The following is a 25,555-nucleotide window of genomic DNA, read 5'->3' as shown; positions in this document are numbered from 1 at the left end:
TAACTTGGTAAAACTTTACCAAGATGGAATTAAAATAACAATTTTAAATATAAAGGCATGCAAAAGCCATTGAAAAAAAGCAAAATCATTTGACAATAAAGGAATATCTTAGTTTGTTTTTTGGACTGTGACAACAGTTGTTTGGAGAATAGATACGACTTTATTAACTCCAAAATCTGTATTAGCTATAGACAATCATTGTTATGTGTGGTCCTATTTATCTGATCCCATATGAGTCTAAGCACAATGAGGAATTTTTGCAAGCATATAATTGCTGCTTACTAGATTTTGGGGGATGATTCAATTTGGTTGACCACCAATTTGAGAAGATTTTGTGTAATTCTAGGTTTGTTGTGTCCTTCAGGTTGATGGTTCTAAAAGTAGCTTGACTTTTAAGAGATTAACCTCCCTTTACTAGCATGCCCTTAAAATTCTTTGTCTTCTAGGTTTGTTGTGTCCTCCAAGTTGGAGGAAAAAACAGTTTTGGAGGAAAATGGAACCAGTCAAGTGACCAGTTCTCAGTTTTTCCAGTCTGATTGTCCGGTTCGGTTTGGTTTTGAAAATAGTGGTTCAAAATGAATCGTTCTTGTAGTTGGTTAATTTGATGAGTTGGATTGATTTTTGGTGTAAATTAAAATTCTTCAATGTATAGAATTGTAGATTATAAACTAAACACTTTTGGGTTAGTGTAAATAGAACCATGGATGATGCTTTACCATCTAAATGTTTCAAAAATAGTTGAACTAGGACAAAATACAATGAATTGATGTGTGGCTCATTGTGACACTAGCAAGTGCACTAGCCGCTCAAGTAATAGAGTAGTGAGTAGAGTATCGTCCCACGAGGACTTATGTAGCAACTACTAGTAATAAATTAGTCTACTATTATCTGATCAGCCGAAATGTAACATTAATGAAAATATGAAATTCTAACTACAAAGTTATCTCTAACACATTGGACCAAACTCCTTGTATGCAAGTGAGGAGACAAGCTAAAGATGTATAGAAAAAAAAATTCAACAACTAGTTTTCTAGGCAATTCGAGTAGAATAGGAATCAACCTTGGTTTGGTGAAATCCCAAAGCAATGAGTAGCCTCTCTCGAGCACATGTTCAATCTATACATGAGTTATGGTCCTTATATCTCTATCAAGGATCTAATCACCATGCATGCATTCAGATCTAGCAATTATAGGGCTTCATTTCAGCTGAATTAATGACCATCAACTCAACTGAATGAACACCAACCAAATTGTGCAAGTTATCTCTAACATTGCACTCAATTTGGCTCTTGATTGGCATATCTGAATTCTTAGAGTCTTTCTCAAGCACTCTAGGAATTCCAAGAAAGAGGAACAAATTGGCCAGACTGAATTAAAGCTACCTGAATTCTTTCTCAAGTAATTCAGGTATTACAAGTTCATGATCTGAAATCACATATATGATTTTAAAGAAAAGCAGTTCGGATCTCACTATTTCATGATCTGAATTTACAAATCTGAGATTGGAAAATAGCAATTCAGACTTTGTAAATTCATGATCTGAAATTTCAGATCTGAGATTTCAGACTAGCAGTTCGACCAACAAACCACAATTAAAATTCCAATCAAGAAACTTCAAGATTGAACCTACTTTACTCGAATGAACTTAGAAAACAAATTACAGAATTGAATTTATATAAAACAAGTTTTGATTATAGTAAGAAAGGAAAGTTTGATGGAGAAATTATATAAGTCTTAACTGAATTCGATTACCAAATGGTGCAGAAATCAAGTGAGGATGAAACCCTTGATCTCCAATTGCTTTCTCCCCCTTCGAATTCAGTTTCTTCTTTTCTTGAAGTTGCTTGTTCCTCCTCTCTTCTCCTCTCTTACGCCTATTTCTCTCTCTCTTTTTCTCTCTTAGAATAAAAGCTCAAGGAGAGTTAGAAATTAGATGTTGAACCCTTTTTCCCCCTCTAGAGGCCTCCTTATATAGGCTTTCAAGGAAGCTCTTGCCTCTTCTTGAAGTCTCTAGAATTGGGTGTATTACACATCTCATGAACCTTTTAAAGTGCTCCCTCATTCTCTTCAAGAAACTTCTAGGAGGCCCCTAGCTCCCTTTGGGCTGCTATTTGGGCTGCAACTTAGCTTGCTTTTGAGCACATGTAGGCTGCATTCTAGGTTATTCTTTGGGCTGAAACTGGGCTGGGCTGAAATTTCCTTCTTACTAGGCTTCTTCCCTTGAGTTTTCCAAAGAGTTAGCTTGCATTTCTTGGGCCGAATGGAAACTCCCTTGCTCTCAAGGCTGGGCTGGGTTGAACTTGATAAATTTTGGGCTTTCTTTTCTTGCTTTTGCCTTCTTTTTCTCGAGTTGGTTGCCCCTGAAATCTTTATTGCAATTAAGCTAAAAATAGGGCAAAATTTAATTAAACCGGCATAAAATTTCATGCAAAAACCTCATAAAAATATAGATAAATTGTAGGTTCATCAATAGTTCAATAAGTAAATAGAAGGATTATCCTAAACTTCTTATGGAACAAATTAACATCACAACCACTGTAAATGGAGCTCAATTCTACAAGTGCAGATATGATTTCTGCTCTAACCTCCAGTGGGTGAATTCATGAATATAAATAAATTTCTACAAATTAAATTTCTCAACGATCTCTTTACCAATGATTCAATTCTCAATTAAACAAATAATCAAGTTAAAAGCTATCTGTGGTTATAAATATTGAGGAACCAAATACCTCAGCTTCGGGAGACATAGTGGTTTAGTCTTGGGCATAATCGACGATTGCCAAAGACCCTTTTTTCATTCCGTGACCATTCGAAAGATTGGCATGCTGTGGAGGTGGAACTTGCTGCAACGGTGAAGGTGGAAGTGATGTTTGGGGCTGCTGCGACGTCCATGCTGCAGCCCTATCGCTTTGGGGGGTTGAATTACTGTTGGGAAGGGAAGCTTCATACTGAGGAGTAGTAGCGGCTTCAAGGGCAGATGCAGAAACAACCGCGTCTTCTTTGTTTTCTACATCTTCTTCTTCTTCTTCTTCGTCGAGATCCTCCATGTCCTCATCTTCGTCATTGTACATGGACAATAGAGCGATACCTTCGGACACCTTCTTCTTGGAAGCCATGGAAACTAGGGTTTTGTTCCTCAAAAACTTAATTTAACGGAGAAAGAAGGAAACTTTGGAGTTGTCCTCTGCTAACACTTATTTGAGAAGACGAAGGTTAAAGATGGAAAGGAGCGCTGTTGGGGAGACTAAGGGGGAGCGAGGGAGGAGAGAATGAGAATGAGAAAGAGGAGCGACGCTGGGGAGGAGAACTTGCAGTTGCAATTGTAGAATCAGTCAAAGAGGAGAAAGTTGAAAGTGTGAGACAACGAAAGTTGTAGTTGGAGAAGCAATCGAAGAGAAGAGAGTTGAGAGTGTGAGAGAACGAAAGAGAGAATAGGGCAGGTGGGAGAGAACAATGGTCGTGGGCCCTAATAAGGTCATTTTAGTCTTTACAATTTAAGAGTAAATTTTAAAATAAAATTTTAAATAAATGTTATTATGACATATAATCCGAGTTGAATTACCACCTCAAAGGAAAATCTTAGGTAAAAGTGTGATGCTTACATGGCATGGGAATTGGTCTTATAGTTTCAAAAGTTGAATTTGAGGGTCATTGTAAATTCTATATGGACTAGCCTGGTGTTCAGATTTTTCTCCAATGGGCCTGCTCGTACTTTTCCCCTTTATTTTTTGTTTTCCATCTCCATAATTTTTAGTACCATGCGTTCCTCCCCTTTGTCTACCAGTCCGAGGTGGGTAATTCGTAACTTATCTATCCTCCCAAGCCCCAAACGTGTTAAATCAATTCAACCGTAGTACTTCTACGAACAGATTTTCACCACGGTATCTCTCTCCTTCTGCAACTCTTAAATGCATATGTAAAGATAAAAACTAGCCATTATTTTGTCTTCATCTCATATTAACCATTCACCTGTCTCTCTTTGTTCATTCACTTGAAAAGAGAAAGGAACAGAGAAAGAAGAGAGAGGCCACAGTGGTTCCTGTTTTCTATACCTTTGTTAATCTATCAATCAATCAATCCAATAAAAAGACCGAAAGAGGACAAATATGAAGAAGATACCCGAGCAAAAGACCAAAAGATCAACGTTAAAAGGAGGGAAGAAAAGAAATAACATCTGATCATGATTCATGAATGCAGACTTATCAAGAACAGACCGCAGACACATATCCAAACTGCGAGTACTCTTCCACACCTGTCGGACCACGACCTTAAGAAAAAAAGATCCTTCGTTACGAGATATTGGATATCTCGCGACACGATAAATAGAAAAAATAAATAGGGGCAAGATGTAAGGAGTGAGGGAGGGGGAGAAAAGGAGGGAAAGAAAAGTAAAAAAGAAAAATTCCTAGATTGCTAAAACAGTATAGGTTTGCAGGCTTTGGTTTGTTTAGATCGTCTCTGCAAAAAAATTTACTTCCCAGGTGGGGTGTGGACATGAGCGACGGATATTCTCCTCATAGTAACAACGGCGGTGTATGAATGGCAGTGGTGACGGCAACGGTGGAAATATGACGAAGAAAGCCAAGAAGAAGGGTGGCAGTAAGAAGAATAAGAAGATGACTGTGGAGCAGAGTCTTTCTGCCAAATATGTGAGCGAATGGGCTTTTCTGGATTCTAATTCCGCTTCTACTTCTTCTTCTGTCGATGATTTTGGGGTGCAGAGGAGTCATAATAAATTTGCGGATAGGGTGGTATTCGAGTTACATTCTCATTCGACTCGTAGTGATGGGGTTTTGTCTCCTACAGCGCTTGTTGAGAGAGCCCATAGAAACGGGGTAATTTATTTCTTTGTAATTTATTTTTTACGGTCTTTGTCACCGAATGAAAATATCAGGTGGATTTTGCTTCAAGATTGCTATCCTTGTTCATTATTTCAGTCTTGTTGAATGAATATCTGATATGGGTCTTCTTTTCTGATGGATATTGTGAGTTGTTTTGGTTATTTTATTTGGTATATCAAACGGGGAAAAATCTAGCCGGAAAGACCTGATACCGGAAAGACTTTGACCAATCAAAACCCCCCATGAATTTTGACGAAAACCCACTTGATTGCTTATCACTTTTATGATACCGGCTGATTGGTTATAAGTTTATCCGGCATCATAGTCGGTTTCTATTTTTGTTGTTTTTGGTGGTTATTCCGTTACCGACGTTTGCTTTTGTTTTTGACTCCCTGTTTTGCTTTTGAACTTGGTGGCTTTTGTTTATTTTTGTTATGCTTTCTACGTTCGTATTTCTTCTGTGTTTTGAAATGGATACTTGTCTGATAATTTTAGCAGGTAGATATGTTGCTTTTTGTTATTTCCAGTTGCTGGCTCCGTATTTTATTAGGATTTTGGTTGGTTTCTCTTTTGGTGCTTGTTTCTTAATTATATGCTATTCATTTTATATGATAGTCTATATCTATTTTTTTGAACTTTTTGCTTGGTTTACTTTATTCTATTGCTGCTTTAATAACATACATTGCTGTACATGTTGAAGCTTTAGAAAATGTACAAATTACACATAATTTCTATGAGATCATATGTATTAAATTTAATAAATAATTAAGAAAAGATTAGTTTATGCTTGCTGTTTTGTGCAAAATGGTTATTTGAATTTAGGATTTATGATCAGGGACAGATTCTCTCTCTCTCCCCCCCCCCCCTTGAAAATCTGTTTCTTTTAGTTATTTTTCCTGGGGTATGGCACTCAAATTTACAAGGCTTTGAGGCTTTTGTATCCCTGAATTTACTGATTAGGACTTTAATCCATAATAAAAAGTGCATTGGGAAGGTAAAAAACATATATTGGGGGAAGAAGGGAAATAACCGAAAATGGAAAAATAGAACCTTTTTGGGTTATTTGCTGGTGCTCTGCTGCCCAATGTTGGTTCCAGCTATCTGGGGTATTGGGAGGGCTAGACTGGTTAAGACCTAGCACAGTGGTTGGTATCAGGATTGAACCCGTATTCTCATTCTCATCAGCCCAAGATTTTACCATTGCACCAAGCAATGGCGCTAAAAATTCAATAACTAATTGATTTATTAATTGGTTGCCTTTCCCTCTAAATTCTCCAAGAAGTTCTTTTCCTATTAACCAACTCATCCATATAATTTCACACAAATTTATTGTCTTCTTATAAATTCTGTTTTCTTTCTTCACTAAATTTATCCCTTAATTACCCATATAACTATTTGAGATTCCTTAAACTAATTTATCATATCTTCCTAATTGTCTCTGAATGTAATAAAAAATATTACTTGAGGTGCATGTGCATTAATAATATTGATAATCTCTATGCACACTTTATCAACAAAACTGCATTACCTACTCTCTTAGTGTTTACCATTTTATGGCCTTTGTTTACATCAATTCTTTCCTATGTACCAAAGTTTATAATCTTTCATATACTCAGCTTTAGCTCCTTGTCCATTTAATATTCTAAAGATATGATTGTGAAATGTTGGAATCCTCTCCATAAAATCTATGGTCCATGCTGTTTCCAGCTAAAGTCCCTAGTTGTATTCCATTCTCCTGGACTATCAATTTATTCGTGTTCTTTTAGGTTGGTGCAAGAATCCCCTCTTAATTTCGATAATTGGGTACTGCTATTTGTCACTTATATGGATGTCAAAGAGTGCTCCCCCCTTCTATGAGTGTGTGGGTGGGTGGTTGTAATGATCATTGATAAAAATCATTTGTTGATGGCATATAAAAGGTACAAAAAAGCTATACAGAAAGCCAACAATTAAAAGAAAAGTCAATTCAAGAGCTATGCAGGCTATACATCTTATATTTTATTTTTTTGGTGCGATCTTATGTCACTTTCCATGCACTTTTCCTTTTCATTGCCCAACTACAGCAAGTCTGTATTAGTTTTAAGCTCCTCTGAAATCCATTTTGGAACAATGGTGGATGAACCTAAAGCATTTTGATCTTATTCAAAAGTGCAGAAGCCTCAAAGGGCCTCTCTGAAAGCAGTTATCAGAAGCTCTCTAAAACTGACAAGAAGAGTAATTACCTAGGCTTTAGTGGGATTGATATCTCCATAAAGGCATTATAACTGAATCACATTTCCTCTGCTATCAAAAGACAAGTCCCCTCAATTCTAGATGGGCCCATGTTTTGTGAGGAGCTACTGTCTAGTCTTGACCATATCTCCTCATTGGAGCTTGGAAGTGTCATCACAAAAGATAATAGTTAGTGAAGGGTAACATCGTGACTGTAGGATTGAAAAAACAAGATGTGGCAGATCTCACCATTATTAATGTCCCCAAGTTCCTTATGAATCAATGCTTGATAGATGATATAACCATTTCACATAGACTTGGTAAGAGATGGGAAACATGTTTAATATCATTTGATTGAATAGTTAAACTCAAATTCTTGTTCTATAAAACCCTTGAATTACCTTCCATAAAAATTTAACCCCAATCTCAAACCCTTTCCATTTGACTATGGTTCCTATTTCCACTTTAGTGGTATTGGGGAACAATGAGCAGTAACAGAGGGAATTGTTTGATAGATAAGGGTTGGACTGTTGAAGATATTTCTTGTTTAGTTCATTCTTTTATTTTTCATAGTCCAAAGTTGAAAAGCATTGTTGACTCCTTTTTTATAAGTAATGTCTAAACAGAATTTGTCGAGTTTTTTTATGTATACCAGCAGAAAGCACATGTGTGCATAACATTGTCTGACGGGGTGCTAATTTTTGTTATTGCAACTGTTCCAGAAGTATAAGTAATTTTAATTAATGACATTAACATGATGTCTCCATAGAAAATTAAAGTTACTTTAGAAAGGTTACTAAATCACATGGTTCATGACACTTGGGGCATCCTTATAGTGGTTGTCCTTTCTTTAACAGCAATCAATTTTCTTTGTCTTAAACCATCCCACCCCCTCTTGCCAAAGACATATATATTTTTTTTCTCCTGATATTGCAATCACATTTGTGTCCATACTAGTCACATGCAGAATATTTCCAGATATCTGCCATTGATGATGTTTTTTAGGTTTTACTACCATGGTATATAATCTTGAGAAATTTTTTCTTTTGAGAAATAGTAACTATTATATTAGTAGAAAAGTGCTGAAATAAAAAAATTGTAAAAGAAAAGAATATTTCTTGTAGAGGAAGAGAAGAGAGGAGAAAAGGAGGAGAAGAGATTTGAGAGAGAAAAGAGAGCAATAATGCTGGCCGCCCTCTTCACTATTATTTATAGTCTAAAATAATAAAGAGTATAAAGACCAATATGCCCTTATAGGGCGGCCAACACATAAAACAATTAAAATAACTGCTCAAAAAGGACCCAACAAGAGTGTTGTGGTCTCCACTTCCAATCTAAATGGTAAATAATCAAAATTTTGGGAACACCATTGGGTTAGGGATTCACCCTTGATGGACCAATTTCCCTCTTTGTATGCTTTGTTAGATTTGAAGCATGAACCCATCTCATCCTTCTTAAGCCCTTCTGTTTCTTCTTCTGGTTTTGGGTGGAAGCTAGGCCTAAGAAGGGCAATTAAGGGTACATACTTGGGATGCATCATGTCTCTATTAGCCATCCTTGAAAATGTCTTCTTGGACCCTAATAAGGAGGACACCAGATTTTGGACCCCTTCCTCCTTAGGTAATTTCTCCTGTGCTTTGTTTTTTGAGACATTAACTCAGTCTTATGTTCTTGTTGGGTTGTTCTTCCCGGTTAAAGAAGTTTGGAGTAATCCCATTCCTCCTTGGGTTAGTAGTTTTTGTTGGGAAACTTTCTTGTAAAGAATTAACACAAATGACCTACTTTAGAAAAAGAGACTCAATTCTTGTTTACTCTCTGTTAAGTTGATGGGGAAACTAGTTACCACCTTATGGTTACTTGCTCGGTCGTGAAAGCAGTATTGGAGTGGGCTTTATCCCTCTTTGGGTGTATTTGGACTCCCCCTAGGAGTGTCTGAAGCTTGTTCTCTTCATTTTTTAGATGGCCGAAGAAAAGAGGGAATATTATGTGGAGAAGCATTAGGGCAGCAGTGTGTTGGTCCCTATGGGAAGAAAGAAATTGTCGAATCTTTTCAGGTAAGGAAAGAACCTTGGAAGATTTATTAGATATAAATCTTGTAAGGGTAGCACACTGACTGAAAACTATGGAGCTGTTCTCAGGCTATTCTGTGGCTGATTTGGTAAGAAATTGGAAAGAGATAACTACCTTTGCCCTATGTAAGAGGACTCGTAGCCCTTCTTGGACCCCTCCTCCCTCTGGGTTCATAAAACTGAATTTTAATGGTAGTTGCTTAAGGAATCCAGGGCCTTCTGGGATTGGGGGAGTGTTCAAGAATGAGGGTGGGGTTATTATTGCCATGTTCTCAGGCCCAATTGGAGAAGGAGACTCTCTTAGGGCTGAGATTCTTGCAGCTCTGGAAGGTATCCAAAGAGCGAAAGATTTGAACATCAGATGTTTGGTCTTTGAAGGTGACTCGGAGGTGGTGATTAGATGGCTAAAAGAAGAAGACAATGGTTTGTGGAGGTATAACAATGAGAGGAAAAAATTCAAATGGCTGAGTAGGGATATGGTAATGTAATACAACTTGATGAAAAGGACTGCTAACTCAATTGCTAATGGGTTAGCCAAGCAAGGGGTGAATAGGGAATCTATATTTTGGGCTAATTTTTAACTTTCCTCCAATGTACTCTGTTGGTGGGGAGTTAAGGCATTTTACCTCCCCCCTCCTGCTGTAATTAAAGTTTTACATAGTTTCATATCATTAATAAAGTTTCTTGTTATTGATAAAAAAAATAATAAAAGACCACCACTATAGACTACACAATTGTCTAAAACCTCAACATTGTCCGTCAAGTTGGGAGTGAATGTCACACATTCCCAACATGTGTAGGTTGTATTCAAGCTTGTTCTTTGCAACCCCTTTGGTGAAAACATTAGCTAATTGTAGTTCAGAAGAGACATAAGGCAAGTAGATTTCTCCAGTTGTCACCCTTTCTCTTATGAAGTGTTTATTAACTTCAATGTGTTTAGTCCTGTCATGCTGAATTGGATTGTGGGCAATATTGATTGTAGCTTGATTGTCACAATATAACATCATGGGCTCAGCTTTTATTCCAATCTCACTCAGTGACTCAGTAGAGATCTCACCCAAAGTAGTTCTGAAACACCATGAGCCATAGATCTATATTCATCCTTTGCACTTGATCTAGCCACAACTGACTGTTTTTTACTCTTCCATGAAACCAAGTTTCCTCCCACAAAGGTGCATACCCCTGATGTAGATCTCTTGTCATCTAAGCAACCTGCCCAATCTACATCTGTGTAGGACTCTAGCTTTAAATTTTCATGGTTTGAGAAAAGAAATCCTATGCTAGGATGCTTCTTCAGGTATGCAAGTATTCTCTTAATGGCTTCCTAGTGCTGAACCCGATGAGCATGCGTATACTGACTCACAACACTAACAACATAAGAGATGAAAATCCCATACTTGGATATCTTTCCACATCCTTAACCAACTCACCACCCAAAGCATTAATTCTATGATTTGGGTTAATAGGAATATCAATTGGTTTAGTTCCTAGCTTCCTGCTCTCCTATAGTAAGTCCAACACATACTTTTTTTGAGATGAAAATCCCATACTTGGATCTTGCAACCTCAATCCCTAGAAAGTATTTCAATTCACCTAGATCCTTGATCTCAAACTCTTGCTATAGTGACTTTTTGAGTGCATCAATCTCCTTAAGATCATTTCCTGTAACAACTATATCATCTACATATACAATCAATACTAACAAGAGTGCCTCTTTCCATTTTACAAAGAGAGTATGGTCAGATTAGTGTTTTAAAAGGTGTGGGAGGCGTAAGCTAGAGGTGCTGACACCCCTAAGGCGTATGCTAGAGGTGCTGACACCTCTGAGGCGTACACCTCATGCGCTTTTTTCTTGAGGCATGCTTAAGGCGTACGCCTCATGTTCCTCATGCACATCTTATATAAAAAGACAGAAAAGAAAGAAAAAAACAAGGGAAGGGAAAGAAAAGGAAAGGGAAGAAAAAAAAGAGAAAAGGAAAGAAAAGAAAAGGAAAAGGAAAAGGAAAAGGAAAAGGAAGGGAAGAAAAGATAAGGGGAAAGGAAGTGGTTTGCCCCCTGTCCCTTCGACTGGGGGGATTTGCCCCGTAGACCCCCCCTTTCAACTAATGTTATGCATCTTTATTCTTCTTAATATAAAAGATTTTTATTAAAAAAAGAAAAAAAATGAGATCCCCCCTTCCTCTTCATCCTCCCCCCTTCCTCCTCCTAACCCCTCTCCTCTTAAAGAGGCTTATGCCTCTTGCATTCTGAACTACGCCTCACGCCTCTAGGTAGTGGAACGCCTCGTATCATGCCTCCGCATTTTAAAACATTGGGTCAGATTGAGTCTGTGTGTACCCAAAACGGATAAGTGCTCCTTTGAACCTGTCAAATCATGCCCTAGGTGAATGTTTCAAACTATATAGTGATTTTTTCAGCCTGCAAACTTTTCCCTTACCAACATTCTCATAAAGACTAGTTGGAATGTCTATATATACCTCCTCTTGTAGATCACCGTTAAGGAAAACATTTTTAACATCAAGTTAGAATAGAGGCCATGAATATGTAGCTGTTAGGGACAAGAGAATCCGAACTGAGCTCATCTTAGCAACTGGTGCAAAAGTCTCCAGGTAATCGATACCTTGGGTCTGTGTATACTCTTTTGCAACCAACCTTGCCTTGTACCTCTCTATGTTGCCATTAGCCTTGTACTTCACAATGAACACCCATTTGCATTCGATTATCTCTTTGTTTGTAGGAAGATCAACTATTTCTCATGTCCGATTCTTAACCAAGGCTTCCATTTCTTCTTGCATAGCTAGTTTTCACTCAGGTTTGGAGACAGTCTCATTGACATTCCTGGGTATGGACATAGAATCCAAGGAAAAAAAAGGAAATCACGGTAGGAGGGTGATAAGGCACTGTAGGAGAGATGGTGTGAAATGCAATGGGCTGTATACTTTCTCTTTCCTTTGCAGAGTGCAATGGGAAGATCAAGATTAGTGGGATCAGTTGCCACAACAGTGTTAGGTATAGAAACATCACTATCAGGGGAAATAACAGGCTCAGGCTCAAGGGAAATACTTAGAACTATATCAGCCGAACCTGGGATTTCAGATGGACTGGCAGAGAGTGGCGTAGGTTCTTTTATCTGAGCATGTGTGGAGTCAACCCTCTTTTGGTGGCGCTGATTAACCTGTGAGGCTGGCCATAGTGGATTAGGTAGTGGGACTGTAGCTACTGATGGTGGAATAGGTGGATAAAATGAAGGAATAAATGACACCAGAAGAGAGATGGGTTGTGAGTTCTCCCCAAAACACCCCCTGAGGAGAACCACCCAAGAAAAAGAAAGTAGACTCAAAATGTGTAACATTCGTAGTGACAAACCTGCTCCCCGACACGATCATAACAATAATACCCCTCTTGGTTTTGAGCATACCCAACGAAAACACATTTCTTGACCTTAGGATTCAATTTCTTGCGATGGGGATCAAGAATGTGAACAAAGGAAACACACCCAAAGACTCTCAAAGGTATATGAAATATCTCCCCATTTGGAAAAAGCAAGCTGAAAGGTGCCTTAAAACCCAAAGTGCGTGAAGGAACATGGTTAATCAAATACACAGCTGTGAGAACCGCATCCCCCCAAAAACGCATAGGAATTGAGGCACACACCATAAGGCTCCTTGCCACCTTCACAATATGTCTATTCTTCCTCTCTGCTACCCTATTCTGTTACAGTGTGTATGCACAACTACTTTGATGAATCACACCATGCTCCAAAAAGTATGAGGACAAGTCCTCAAAGTATTCTCTAGCATTATCTGATCTGAAGACTTTAGTCTTCACTTCAAATTGTGTGAGAGCCATCTGGTAGAATTGTTGCACCAAAATGGGTACTTCATCACGTGATCTCATCAAGTATATCCAAGAATACTGTGTATGATCATCCACAAACAAGAGAAAATAACAGTAACCACCCATGGAAGAAATGTGGCAAGGACCCTATATATCAATATGAACAATATCAAAAGCAAAGGAACTTCTTTTATTACTTGGTTTAAAAGAATGTCTACAATGCTTTCCTAACTGATAGCTTTCACATTCCAAACTAGACAACTGAACAAACTCAAACAACTTTGGAGACAAAAAGCTCAATGAAATGAAAGAAATATGACCCAAATGATTATGCCAGAGCATAATTTGACTCATTGACTCTGATCGACTACTACTATTGCTACTAACATGATGGCTCTGATGTCTTGGAATCTCATTCAAAAGGTAGACTTTATTCACCTCACGACCACTCCCAATCATCCTCTTTGATTCTAGATCCTGCAAAACATAATTACTAGGAAGAAAGGTCATTGAACAGTTCAAAATTTTTATCAGAGAGCTTACTGAAAGAAGATTAGTGTGAAGTTTAGGGACATGTAAGACAGAGGATAAAGTAATGTTATTAGTCACTCTAACTCTCTTTTTCGTAGCAATGGGAATATGAGAACCATCTGCTATAGAGACTCTATCTCTACTAGAGCACAATTGGTAAGAACTAAAGAGGGTAGATATTATTGGTCATGTGCTCAGGTGCTCGTAAGTCTATAATCCAGGGAGGTCCCTCCTTGCTTGAGGTGGATACATGATTTGTAATTGTATATGAACTACCTGTATGAGCAAAGGTAGTAGTATGGTTGGCTCTTGCACTGTTCTGCCCATCTAAAGAACTAGAACTAACTAAATCCTTCTTACTCATAAGCTGTCCATACTTTTCCAATTCAGTCCTCACTATTGTTGTTGCAACGGACTCCAGATCAGCCTTTGGGAGAGGGGTCTTGAAGGGTCTCCTGTAATTGTCACATTTGCATTTCCCTTCTTGTTCTTGTTCCAACAGGTGTTTTTGGTATGCTTAGTTTTCTTGCAATAGTCACACACCGAGTCTTTCTTGTCCTCCTTCCTAGCCTCACTACTCCCTTTGTCTCCATTTGGCTTCGATTTAACTATACTAGCCATAGCTGACTGATCAATCCTAGGCTATCTCAACATGACATTCCTCCTGCTCTCCTCCCTAGAGATAAAGGCATAAGCTGGAGAAAGAGTGACACTTTCTCTAGAAAGGAGATGTTGCTTGGCAATGTTGAATTTAGGGTTCGGCCCAACCAAGAACTCAAAAACCCTATTCTTTTCTACCAACCCCTGATAGGTTGTTGCATCCTTAATGCTCTCCCAAACCACAATTTCTAAGTGGTCGATCTCTTGCCAAAGAGTTTTCAGCATGGAGAAATAGGTGGCAAGAGGTCTATCTCCTTTTTTTGTACTAATCGCCTAATTCCTTAACTGATAGGCTCTAGCTACATTTTGTTTTTGGGAATAGGTTTCAGCTACTCCATCCCAAATCTCCTTTGCAGTATTAGCTCACCAGGAGGGATTTGTATCAGGTTTCTTCTCCTCCCCAATGGCCATCTTGGCTGATTGTGCTCATTCTAGATAATTTGTACCATCAAACTTCACTGTAGTAATAATTCGAGACCAAAAAATATCATTATTACCTCCAACACCCAGGCCCATGTTATCGGTGGACTTCTGCTCGGTACTCCAACTCTCCGTTTTACTTCAAATAGTTCAAAAGTAGAAAATAGTTAGGTAGAGAGCCTCCAAGATCAAATTGATCTCACACACAAGGTAACAAACCTTTTTGGAAGAAGAAAACCCAATCCGATGAGAAATCTCTCTCCTCCCACTGTCTCCCACCAGAGAGAAAAATGAATCGGCCACTCTAGAAGGCCCAAAAAATTCTAGAAACCTAACCACCCCCTATAGAATACCTAGAGAAGTCCAACAATACCTGAGCTCCTAAGATCAAATCAAAATTGAAGAGTCCAACTTGACTGGGACTCTTCCCCGCACTCCAGTTCTTCTTGATTTTGATGCCAAAACATAGATCACCCTCCTGATGACTAGATCACACCAAAAAATCCAAGAACTTGGCAATCTGAAGTAGATCGATCAACCCTTTATCTCCTCATGCAATCAACTGATCTAGGACTGCATGGAAAAAACTCCAAGAAACCCTAGTCGAACTCTGATACCAAGTAGAAAAGTGCTGAAATAAAAAAGTTTGTAAAAGAAAAGAATATTTCTTGTAGAAGAAGAGAAGAAAGGAGAAAAGGAAGAGAAGAGATTTGAGAGAGAAAAGAGAGCAACAATGCTGGCCGCCCTCTTCACTATTATTTATAGTTTAAAATAACAAAGAGTACAAAGACCAATATGCCCTTATAGGGTGGCTAACACAAAACAACATAAAACAATTAAAATAACTGCTCAAAAAGGACCCGACAAGAGTGTTGTGGTCCCCACCTGCAATCTAAATGGTAAATAATCAAAAACTACCACTAAAACTACACAATTTGTCTAAAACCTCAACAATATTCAAAAGGAGGAAAAAGGGAGGGGGTGTATATGCTAAATAATCTTGAGAAACTTGTGGATCTTCCTAATGAGTGAACAATAAAGTTTGTATGCCTTGAAAAAATAATATAGTGCACCTTGGTTTTAATAGTTGCTATTCTTACCTATATGTTTCCTTTGATATTTAGCTATGCAATATTTGAAGTCCGGTTTAACAAATTCAGTGTGTTCAGAACAGGTAAAAGTTCTTGCCTTAACTGATCATGATACCATGTCTGGCATCCATGAAGCCCTGGAAGCTTCTCACAAGTTTGGCATCAAGATTATTCCAGGCGTTGAGATCAGTACAATATTTTCTCCAAGGTCATTTGTTTGTAATTTATGGCTACCTAGGTTTCCATATTCTTATGAATTATGTGGTGCTCTGATTTATGTAAAACTATCCAATATTTTAGGGCTGCATATAAATATAATGATGTTCTGGAAAATCATTTCTGATGTTACAAATTGGAATATGGGTAATTGACAGAGGGGAGTCTGAGGCTGAGGAGCCAGTTCACATCCTTGCATATTACAGCAGCTGTGGCCCCACAAGATTTGAGGAACTAGAGAATTGCTTGGAAAACATAAGAGATGGCCGTTACCTCCGTGCAAAGAATATGGTTTCAAAGCTAAATAACCTCAAGATACCTCTTAAATGGGAGCATGTTGTCAGGATTGCAGGAAATGGAGTGGCTCCTGGAAGGTTGCATGTGGCTCGTGCCATGCTTGAAATAGGGCATGTGGAGAATCTAAAGCAAGCTTTTGATCGATATCTATACGATGGTGGACCTGCCTACTCTACGTAAGTATTCAAAAGCCTAGGACTCAGATTCCATCTTCTGCACGAAGCACCAACTGCTAGCCCTTTCAAAACAAATTACACACACAAAAAAGGAAATCCTGTCAACAGGAAATGAGTTAATGCCAGTTCTTAGAATGATAGATGAAACATAGGTCAAATGATTGGTTCTTCTTGTAGCTCTAATACCAGAAATAGGTTACCAGTGGCATCTAAATTTCTGCTCATCCTACAGTGGTAATGAGCTCCTTGCAGAGGAAACAGTGGAACTGATATGTCGGACAGGAGGTGTGGCAGCTTTAGCTCATCCATGGTCTCTGAGGAACCCTGTTGCAGTTATCAGGAGGTTGAAAGCTGCAGGCCTTCATGGGATGGAGGTTTACAGAAGTGATGGAAAATTGGCAGGTACTGTGCATAGTCCAGAAAGGAAATGTTTGTTTTCTTTTGTCCTCTGAAACCTTTGGCAGGAAAATAAGGAACCCAATGGTCTAAATCTTGTTACACAAATGTCAAAGCAGGCAATTTTTGTATAGGATCTAGATTCTCACTCTTCAGTATCCTATTTGGATCTGATTGCCTGATTCCCATGTTACATGGACAGTACAACCTGGGGACTGTTTGTGTTGGGGAGATATTTTTAGTGCAAATTCTTGTGTCCAAAACCTTGTCTGTGTTATGTCCTTGTGCCTGTGTAGCATAATGAGCCCATACTTTTGTTTTGTCTGAACTATCAAATAAGATCCTGGATCTCTTGCAAGCAAAAACTCATCTAGCTGCACATCAGGAATATAAATTCATGGGGAGATGTTCCCATTGTGCAGCTTGGTTTCCATGCTTGCAGAGTGTGTGCAGAGTTTTTGGTTGCTGGGAATCCTGTCTCTCCCATACGTTTGTTGCAAGATGAACATACTGAGAAGTAGTAGCTTGAGGAACATTAGGTTATCTCTTTCAGTATAATAATTAGAAATCATGAAACAATGTGATGCAGTTTTTATAAAAGATAAACTTAACCGTACTGATATTGAAAAAATAAATGAACTAAAGGAAAGTCAGCAATGCCATTTGACTGATGATATTGACACTTTAGTATTTGGGTTCATACCTTATACTAAAATGCTGTTTTAGAAAATAAGAGAACAAAAAGACGCCAATATTGCAGTTTAATGGTTGGGGGTTTCTACTATTCCAATATGGGCTAGAATGTCAGGATTGGTGTGCATATTTGTGAAGAAAAAGAAGTCAATATTGCAATTTAATGGTTGGGGGTTTCTACTATTCCAATATGGGCTAAAATGTCAGGATTGGTGTGCATATTTGTGAATCCCTATTAAGATATATGTCTTATATCATTATGGCTATGTTGAGACACACAGAAGAGCTTAAAATGTGTGGTATGTATTATACGACTCCCATAGTTTTCAAGGAGCCAAGGCAAGGCTAGGCAATTGGGGGTGCCTTGTCACCTAGTTTCCTAGGCAATGGATTTTTTCAAGTAAAAAACACATGTCCTAGGGTAGTTCCCTAGGATCCATAGCTATATTTCCTTAACAATTATCCATAATTTACATAAGAAAAATATAAACTTCATGTTTAAGTATAGAAAATCGACATATTCATGAGAAGAAAAAGAAGAAAGAAAAGAAAATTCAAAAAATATAGGGGCTGAACCCCTATTTTTGTTGTAGGAAAAGAAGAAAAGAAAAGGTGGAAGAAGAAATGTGTTGAGTAGACAAAATTTTAAGTTATTCCTTACTTTATTGGTTCAGGTTTTGAAGTCTTTGAGGGTTCAATACAGCAGTTAGCAATGCCTGTGTTGATTAAACCCTATAAAAAGAAATTAGTATATAAACACACAAAATGAAAATTTTAGTTTAATCATGTCTATTTTATAATTATGATCTAAAAAAATTAAGAATATAAAAGTATTTTATAACACAATATACAAAACTACTTGGTGATTTGGCGAGGCAAGCCTCGAAGGGTGCCTTGTCGCCTAGGCACCTGCCTAGGCCTTGAAAACTATTATAACTTCTTATTTAATGCTTGAATAAGTTAAAAAGGCAATACTTTAAGCGGTAATATTAATATTGCAAAAAAGCTTGTCAAAAAATATTAATATTGCGAAAATAAAAATTGGTCATAGATATCTAGATACACTTTTTTTAACAGAAATGGTAAAGTCTTGCATTAAAATGTAAATAAATTCGTGTACAACTACTGTTCCATACAAGCTGCTCCTGCATCAGTATACCCCCAAAGTCCCAAACCTCGTTTTACAAAAAGATTTTCATGTCCAAAATAAGTAATTATACTCTGTATTTCTAAAAAGTTTGTTTATAGCTAGCCATGAATACACCTTTCTCCCTTGAATCACTGTTCATTTGTTCTCTTGAGGAATCACCATTGTCAAGTTCTGGTAGTTAGGGAGTTTAAGAAGTCAATGAAGATGTTCTTGAGGTTGGTGAAGGTTGAATTTGAGGTTTTCATTTTTGAAGAAAGGTGGATTAGAAAGAAGTGGGTTTTGGTGGCTAGGGAGTTTAAAAAGTTGACTGTGTTTTTGGCAGGAGAAGCAGTTGGTTGGTTTTTGAGCTTTCTAGGTTTAACAATTAGTATAGAGAGGAATATTGAATGGAAAGATACTATATAGAGTTACAGTTTTGAAGGTATGTTGCGGAAAGGAGAGAAAATAGAAAGGGATTTTTTTTTTTTGATAGGGAAGTTTCATTGCTCTTCACAAACACTTTGGAGGTGGGAGAAAACAGTTGGTGTGTTTTCCAAAGGACACCAAGAGTAGGGGATGGAAGAATGTAGGTATTCTCTTACAAAGTTTTTTTTGGAGAACATGGGTGAGAAGCAACCGTGTTTTCCAAAGGGCACAAAGAGTAGGGGATGGAGGGAATTAGGTATTATCTTACAAAGTGTTTTGGAGAACATAGGAGAGAAACTTGTTGAGAAAGAAGCATGGGAGCTAATAGTGAGAAACAGTAGAGAAAAATTTATGGTTAGGGATCTCGGCACAAGTTATGGTGAAGTGGTAGTTGCAGCAAAACTCAACTCTAAAGGAAAGTTGGTCTTCAATTGGCTGAAGGAGAATTGGGGGAAAGATTAAAGTTGATGATTGGAGCAAAATAGATGTTAGTGGTTTAAGATCGAAAGGATTGATGTCTTCAACCCCGCTTGAGATCCTAGCTCTGATCAAATTAATGGAGGATGGCTTTAATCTGGACTTGGCAGTGATAAAAATTCACTCAAAGGCAGGCATGCTCTTGATCTCTAACTGGTTTCCAAGGTTCTAATGTGAAAGATTTGAATGGATGATGTGACTGTGAGTCTTGGGTTTGGCTTTTCATCTGTGGAAGCAAGAAATTTTTGAATATTTTGCAGTCATCTGCAGTAGTCGTCTAGTAGGAGTCTTCTTACAAGATTAACACTCTGCTGCAATGTTGCTAGATGGGGTGATACATAATATTCCTATGAAGAGGAAGATTCGTCTTCGAGAAAAATTTTTGAAGATTCCTACAAGGGGGGGAAAGGGAGGCGGTAGTAGATGGTCGTCTCATTGAAGGAAAAAAATGGTCGCAAAACAGTTGTGTGACAGGATTCCTCGAGAAAAATTTGACAGTGGTGATTTAGGGGAGAAAGTAAATGGTGATTAGGAGGAATTTTCAGATTGCAGAGAGCAATCCAAGTCAGTATATCTTCAAAAAGAGGTTGGGAATTTCTTTAGAAGAGATGGAGAGGTTATTTTGGAGGTAGAAGAAGATGGGGGAGAGAAACAGTATTTTCGTTTAAGAATTCAGGGGGGGTGGGGGAGGAAGAGACAAGGAGAAGGGGACGGAGCAGAAGTTCTAGGGGACAAGGAGAGGCGTAGCTTTGACACGAAGAGTTCTGAGGAGATGGAGGAAGAGTTGGTTTGGGAAAAGGAAGGGAAGGAAACAAAGAATAAGGGGGTTTAGAGGCTATTAGGTTGAAGGTTTATAAAAGAAAGAGGAAGTGTAGAACTAAACCACTGATGAAAGATATGGAGGTTGCTATTCATCAAAAAAATAAAAAAGATATGGAGGTTGCTGAGGAAGAAGATGAATGTGTGAACTCAAGTGAAGATGAAGTAATGATTGATGAGACCCATGAAGTAGGACAAGTTGTTGATTTGGAGACTGGTGAATAAAGAAGTGGAGGTAAGCAAAATATTGGTTTTTATTTATTTATTTATTTATTTATTTTTGGGGTGGGGGGGTGGGGGAGGATTTTGCAAGAAAGACCTTAAGAGAAGTGGAAGAAAGGGTGTCTTCATTTGTTTTTGGCTTGGTTTCTTTCTTACTCTTTGGGGCCGGGTGATTTCTCATCACCTGTACCTTCTTCTTATTACTTGAATAATTTTTATTTTTTAACTATCTTCAAAAAAATTCTTTATTCTTCTTACAACTTGATTTTTTGGTTTGCAGACCTTGTTCCAATTAACTAAATGAAATATTCTCTTCTTTCCACCCTCTCCATAGAAAATCCCTCATTTTTTTTTTTTCGATTGAGGGCAGTCATGCTTGCTGGGATTGGATACATTGGCAGAAGGTACATAGGATGATAGGAAGAGAAGATAATAACACACTTTTCACCCAAGTCACTTTGCCTCCATATGGAAGATACTTGGCTTTCCAGGAAGCCAATCTTCTATCAACTCTCTCCACTGTTGGGTGGGGTGGTAACATTAGGTTTTTATTTTATTTATTATTATTTATTTATTTATTTATTTTATTTATTTTTTTGGGGGGGTTGCTTTATGTTTAGAATTGGGTGGTTGTTTCTTCTGTTGTATTTCAGGGTTTATTGGAAGGGGGTGTCTTCATTTGTTTTTGGCTTGGTTTTTTTCTTACTCTTTGGGGCCGGGTGATTTCTCATCACCTGTACCTTCTTATTACTTGAATAATTTTTATTTTTAATTATCTTCAAAACATTCTTTATTCTTCTTACAACTTGAGTTTTTTGGTTTTCAGACCTTGTTCCAATTAACTAAATGAAATCTTTTCTCTTCTTTCCACCCTCTCCATATAAATCCCTCATTTTCTTTTCAATGAGGGCAGTCATGCTTGCTGGGATTGGATACATTGACAGAAGGTACATGGGAAGAGAAGATAATAACACACTTTTCACCCAAGTCACTTTGCCTCCATATGGAAGATGCTTGGCTTTCCAAGAAGCCAGTCTTCTATCAACTCTCTCCACTATTGGTTCCAAAATTTCTTTGGAATTGCAGTTTGTTTCTAAAGGCATGCCCAAGTATTTTAAAGGTAATTTTCCCACCTTGCATCCCGGCTCCTCTGCCCATAGAGCCAACCCTTGGACCTCTCCCATTGCCACCAGTTCACTTTTATGCAAGTTCGCATGCAAACCAGACACTACTTCAAACCATCTGAGAACATCCATGGCATAAAACAACTGCTCCTGTGAGGCATCACAGAATAGGAGTGTATCATATGCATACTGTAGCAAAGCTACTTCCACCCTCTCATTTCCTACGGTACAACCTTCAACCTTCAATAAACGTCCCCAAAACAGCCCTTTTAACCATTCTACTGAGAACTTTCATTGCACAAATGAACAAGACGGGGGAAAGTGGGTGCCCTTGCAGTGTTCCTCTTGGGCTTCCGCTTTTCAGACTGCCACATGCTATCCCGTTCACCAAAATAGATACATAGTTCTTATATGTAAGTAAATGACTACAACTACAGGCTGCAATTCTGACAAAACTAGATACAAAAATATGAGATATTTTTTTTTTAAAAGGCAAGGCAATATATTATATTGAAACCAACCCAACCAAAATATACAACTAGCCCATGTACATTGAGATACTGTACAGTGGAGATATACAAAACAAAACAAAAAGTATGACTAAATAAACAGAGGTCCAGCATCAAAACAAGAAATAGGCTGGACTCCCTTTAATGGCTTTTGTATACTTATCCATGAACATGATAGCCCATTTGACTTGCTTCTTCTTACATCTATGTCTGTATGTTTGTTATAAAAAATAAACATGTTACTTTCCCTCCATACTGTCCAAATAATAGCAGGAAGAATACCCCATAAGACTGATGAATCTGAACAAGGCTAGGTTCAATAAGTGGAGAGAGAATCTGTAATGTATAAAGAGGTGATTTGACAATTCTGAACATTCATTGTGTAGAGAACAGGCATCGTTATCCAGTATTATTCCTCTTCTGATCAGATGATCTTTTGTCAAACATCTACCAAGTGAGGCTGTCCACACTAAGACCGACCTTAGGTTGGATGCAGAGATTCTATACTTACGGAACCAAGAAAGCCACCTTAGATGGGATACAGTACTACACCAAACACCCCAACAGATCATAAAAGGCAAAAGATTCCAAAGGAGGATTCTCCCATTTGATAGAAAATCCACCTATTCTCCAAGTAGATAATAATTCAGCCACTGATTGAGGACAACTCCATTGCCTCCGGAAGAGCTTAAGGAAGTAGCTCCATGCTGAAAGGGTAAAAGGGCAATAGATAAGCAAGTGATTAGCTGGCTCAGGTGACTCCCCACAAAGGCAGCAAGCATTGTTGATGTTCATCCCCTTCTTCAACATATCCACAGCCTGAATCTGATTCCATCCAGCAACCCAAACAAAGAATATAACCTTGGATGGGATCTCAACCCGTCAAATCCCCCATAGAATAACTTGGAACTCTCCAATCAGAATTTTGTAACAATATTTGGTGAAGGAACCTGAATGCTCTCTCAGCCAGATTCAAGACTCTGCTGGGGGTTCAGCTGAATGCCTCCTAATCTCCACGAGCACCAATGGCCATCTTGGCTGATTGTGCTCATTCTAGATAATTTGTACCATCAAACTTCACTGTAGTAATAATTCCAGACCAAAAAATATCATTATTACCTCCAACACCCAGGCCCATGTTATCGGTGGACTTCTGCTTGGTACTCCAACTCTCCGTTTTACTTCAAATAGTTCAAAAGTAGAAAATAGTTAGGTAGAGAGCCTCCAAGATCAAATTGATCTCACACACAAGGTAACAAACCTTTTTGGAAGAAGAAAACCCTATCCGATGAATATAACCTTAGATGGGATCTCAACTCGTCAAATCCCCCATAGAATAACTTGGAACTCTCCAATCAGAAATTTGTAACAATATTTGGTGAAGGAACCTGAATGCTCTCTCAGCCAGATTCAAGACTCTGCTGGGGGTTCAGCTGAATGCCTCCTAATCTCCACGACAGCTCTCCAACGGACCCATTCTCCAGTTATTCAAGTTATGTGTAAATTTAGGAACCCACACCGAGAGCCAAACCATTCTGTGAACTCCTTGACAGATACCTGTTTGTTATCTGCAATGTTATGAAAGCTTGGATATACACTGTAAAGAACCCGATCATCACACTAAACATCCAGAAAAAGATATTGTCACCATTTACAGGTTTTATCCGTATATTCCTGTCAAAATCCTGCATCAAATTCATGGGTCCCTTCCACAGGGAGGAGCTATGACTGAACAGGCACGAGTCTCCTAATCCATAGGGGCAGTACCATACACACTGCCTATTGCCTGCCTCCACAAATGATTGTGTTCTTCCCCAAAATGCCACAACACAAGTGATTTACTTACAAAAATGATTATGGCATTTAGTTATTACAACACGAATTTGATATTCTGTAAATTAACTGATGAAGATATTCTTTCCTGTCCAAAGAGCAAATGTTACATGTAACAGCTTCACTGGATTATATACATACATGTCTGTCTATATATTATATATATTTCTGTTACTTTCCTGTAATGGACCTTCTCCTTTTTCATCTTGGTAACAGTGTTCAGTGACTTAGCCGACACCTATGATATTTTGAAGCTTGGAGGATCTGACTTCCATGGTAGAAGAAGTCGTGATGAGTCTGATCTGGGAAGTGTGAATCTACCTGTGCAGGCAGTGCATGAGTTCCTTAAGTTTTCCCGACCTATTTGGTGCAGTGCAATCAAGGACACGCTACAGCGTTTTGCTGAGGAACCATCGGATTCAAATCTAGAGAGGATTGTGAAGTTTGGAAAGATCAAGTACCTTAAAGTTGGTTCAACCTTGAACTGTGGTAAGGACCTGATTGACCTCTGCCTCTCATCATGGCTAACAAATGAAGAGAGAGAGACAATTGATGTTGATGCCCTTGGCTTGAAGCTTTCCCAGACTGTCATAAATCAGAGAGGCATTCAGGTGTCTGTAATGAGTTGATAGTTCTCTTTGCCCTTTTCCCTTATTTTTACTTCTGGGGTGACGGTGATGCAGTTTTATCAATATCCTTTTTTGGTGATTCTTGTTTAATATTATCAGTGGTTTCCCTTTCCTTTCGTCTTTTTTATTTTAATTATTCTTATATATTTTCAGGGGCCATTATACCCAATCTACGCCTCCCAAGATCCCAGATGGCTGAATCCTTTGTTTAAATGCCAATTTTCTGTTTGATTGGAACCAGGGGTGTTGGGAGAATATCAAATTGACGTGTCCTCCATTGGTTCTTAGCTTCCTACATGGCAATGTAGAGATATATTTTAGTGCATCACATACTATCAAATTGACGTGTCCTTGTAGAACCATTAGATCTATATCTAGATATAATCATCTGTATAACAATGAGTCAATCATCAAAAATGCTTATTTCTAAATTTCACCATTGGATGAGAATCAGCATAGTAAGGTGATGTCACATTGAATATAAACATTTTAGGCAGCAATATCAATACCAAATATATACTGCTCAAAACTCTTGTTCAAATGCTTGATGAGCATACCAACCAATCAAACAGAAATTGTTTGAGCCTAAAATTGCAATAGTACCAAGCACAACATAAAATATCTACTTTTTCAAGCTATTTTGAAAGACTGGTTATCACTCCAAAAAATTAATCCTGGTGGCTATACATCATCCAATAATTTTTCATTGAAATTTAATAAAAGTAGGTATCAAACTTTGGATTTGGTTCCAACCTATGTTTGGGACCTGCTTCAATTGAATGGTTTTGATTTGTCATAAAGCAATTAATTTGGCTACACCCAAAACCAGGTGATTCACCCACAAACAAGGTATTTTTGTTATCAGACTACATCTAAAAGCCCAAAAAGGATATTCTTGATCTTTCTCCCATTCTGTCAAAATTAACAGCAGAATCATTGAAGGATTTTC

The 25,555-nt window shown here is 38.1% G+C and overlaps 1 protein-coding gene across 2 annotated transcripts; it reads left to right on the top strand.

Moving 5' to 3' along the window:
• Positions 1-4,301: 4,301 nt before the first annotated feature.
• On the top strand, positions 4,302-25,042 carry LOC148876805 (uncharacterized). Of its 2 annotated transcripts, none has more exons than XM_088971312.1 (6): positions 4,302-4,835; positions 15,744-15,868; positions 16,035-16,349; positions 16,582-16,751; positions 24,194-24,588; positions 24,760-25,042. In XM_088971312.1, the coding sequence occupies exons 1-6, from the start codon at positions 4,536-4,538 to the stop codon at positions 24,835-24,837; spliced, it is 1,383 nt and encodes a 460-aa protein (XP_088827438.1). In that variant the 5' UTR covers positions 4,302-4,535; the 3' UTR covers positions 24,838-25,042. The 2 variants fall into 2 exon arrangements, with proteins under 2 accessions (XP_088827438.1, XP_088827447.1); XM_088971321.1 differs by having other exon boundaries at positions 4,360-4,835; positions 15,739-15,868.
• The last annotated feature ends 513 nt before the right edge of the window (positions 25,043-25,555 follow it).

The sequence above is a fragment of the Nelumbo lutea genome, chromosome 1, assembly GCF_056320005.1.
Source record: "Nelumbo lutea isolate HS-2025 chromosome 1, American lotus-T2T, whole genome shotgun sequence".
Taxonomy (NCBI): domain Eukaryota; kingdom Viridiplantae; phylum Streptophyta; class Magnoliopsida; order Proteales; family Nelumbonaceae; genus Nelumbo; species Nelumbo lutea.
Note: the sequence above shows the minus strand (reverse complement) of the source record. Positions and strands in the feature narration are given on the sequence as shown.

What these genes read in the sequence shown, in the direction of transcription:
- LOC148876805 (XM_088971312.1), top strand. Translation starts at nt 4,536, where the DNA reads ATGAATGGCAGTGGTGACGGCAACGGTGGAAATATGACGAAGAAAGCC. An exon ending in AGTACAATATTTTCTCCAAG is followed by an intron (nt 15,869 to 16,034) that starts GTCATTTGTTTG and finishes GGTAATTGACAG; the next exon opens with AGGGGAGTCTGAGGCTGAGG. An exon ending in AAGTGATGGAAAATTGGCAG is followed by an intron (nt 16,752 to 24,193) that starts GTACTGTGCATA and finishes TCTTGGTAACAG; the next exon opens with TGTTCAGTGACTTAGCCGAC.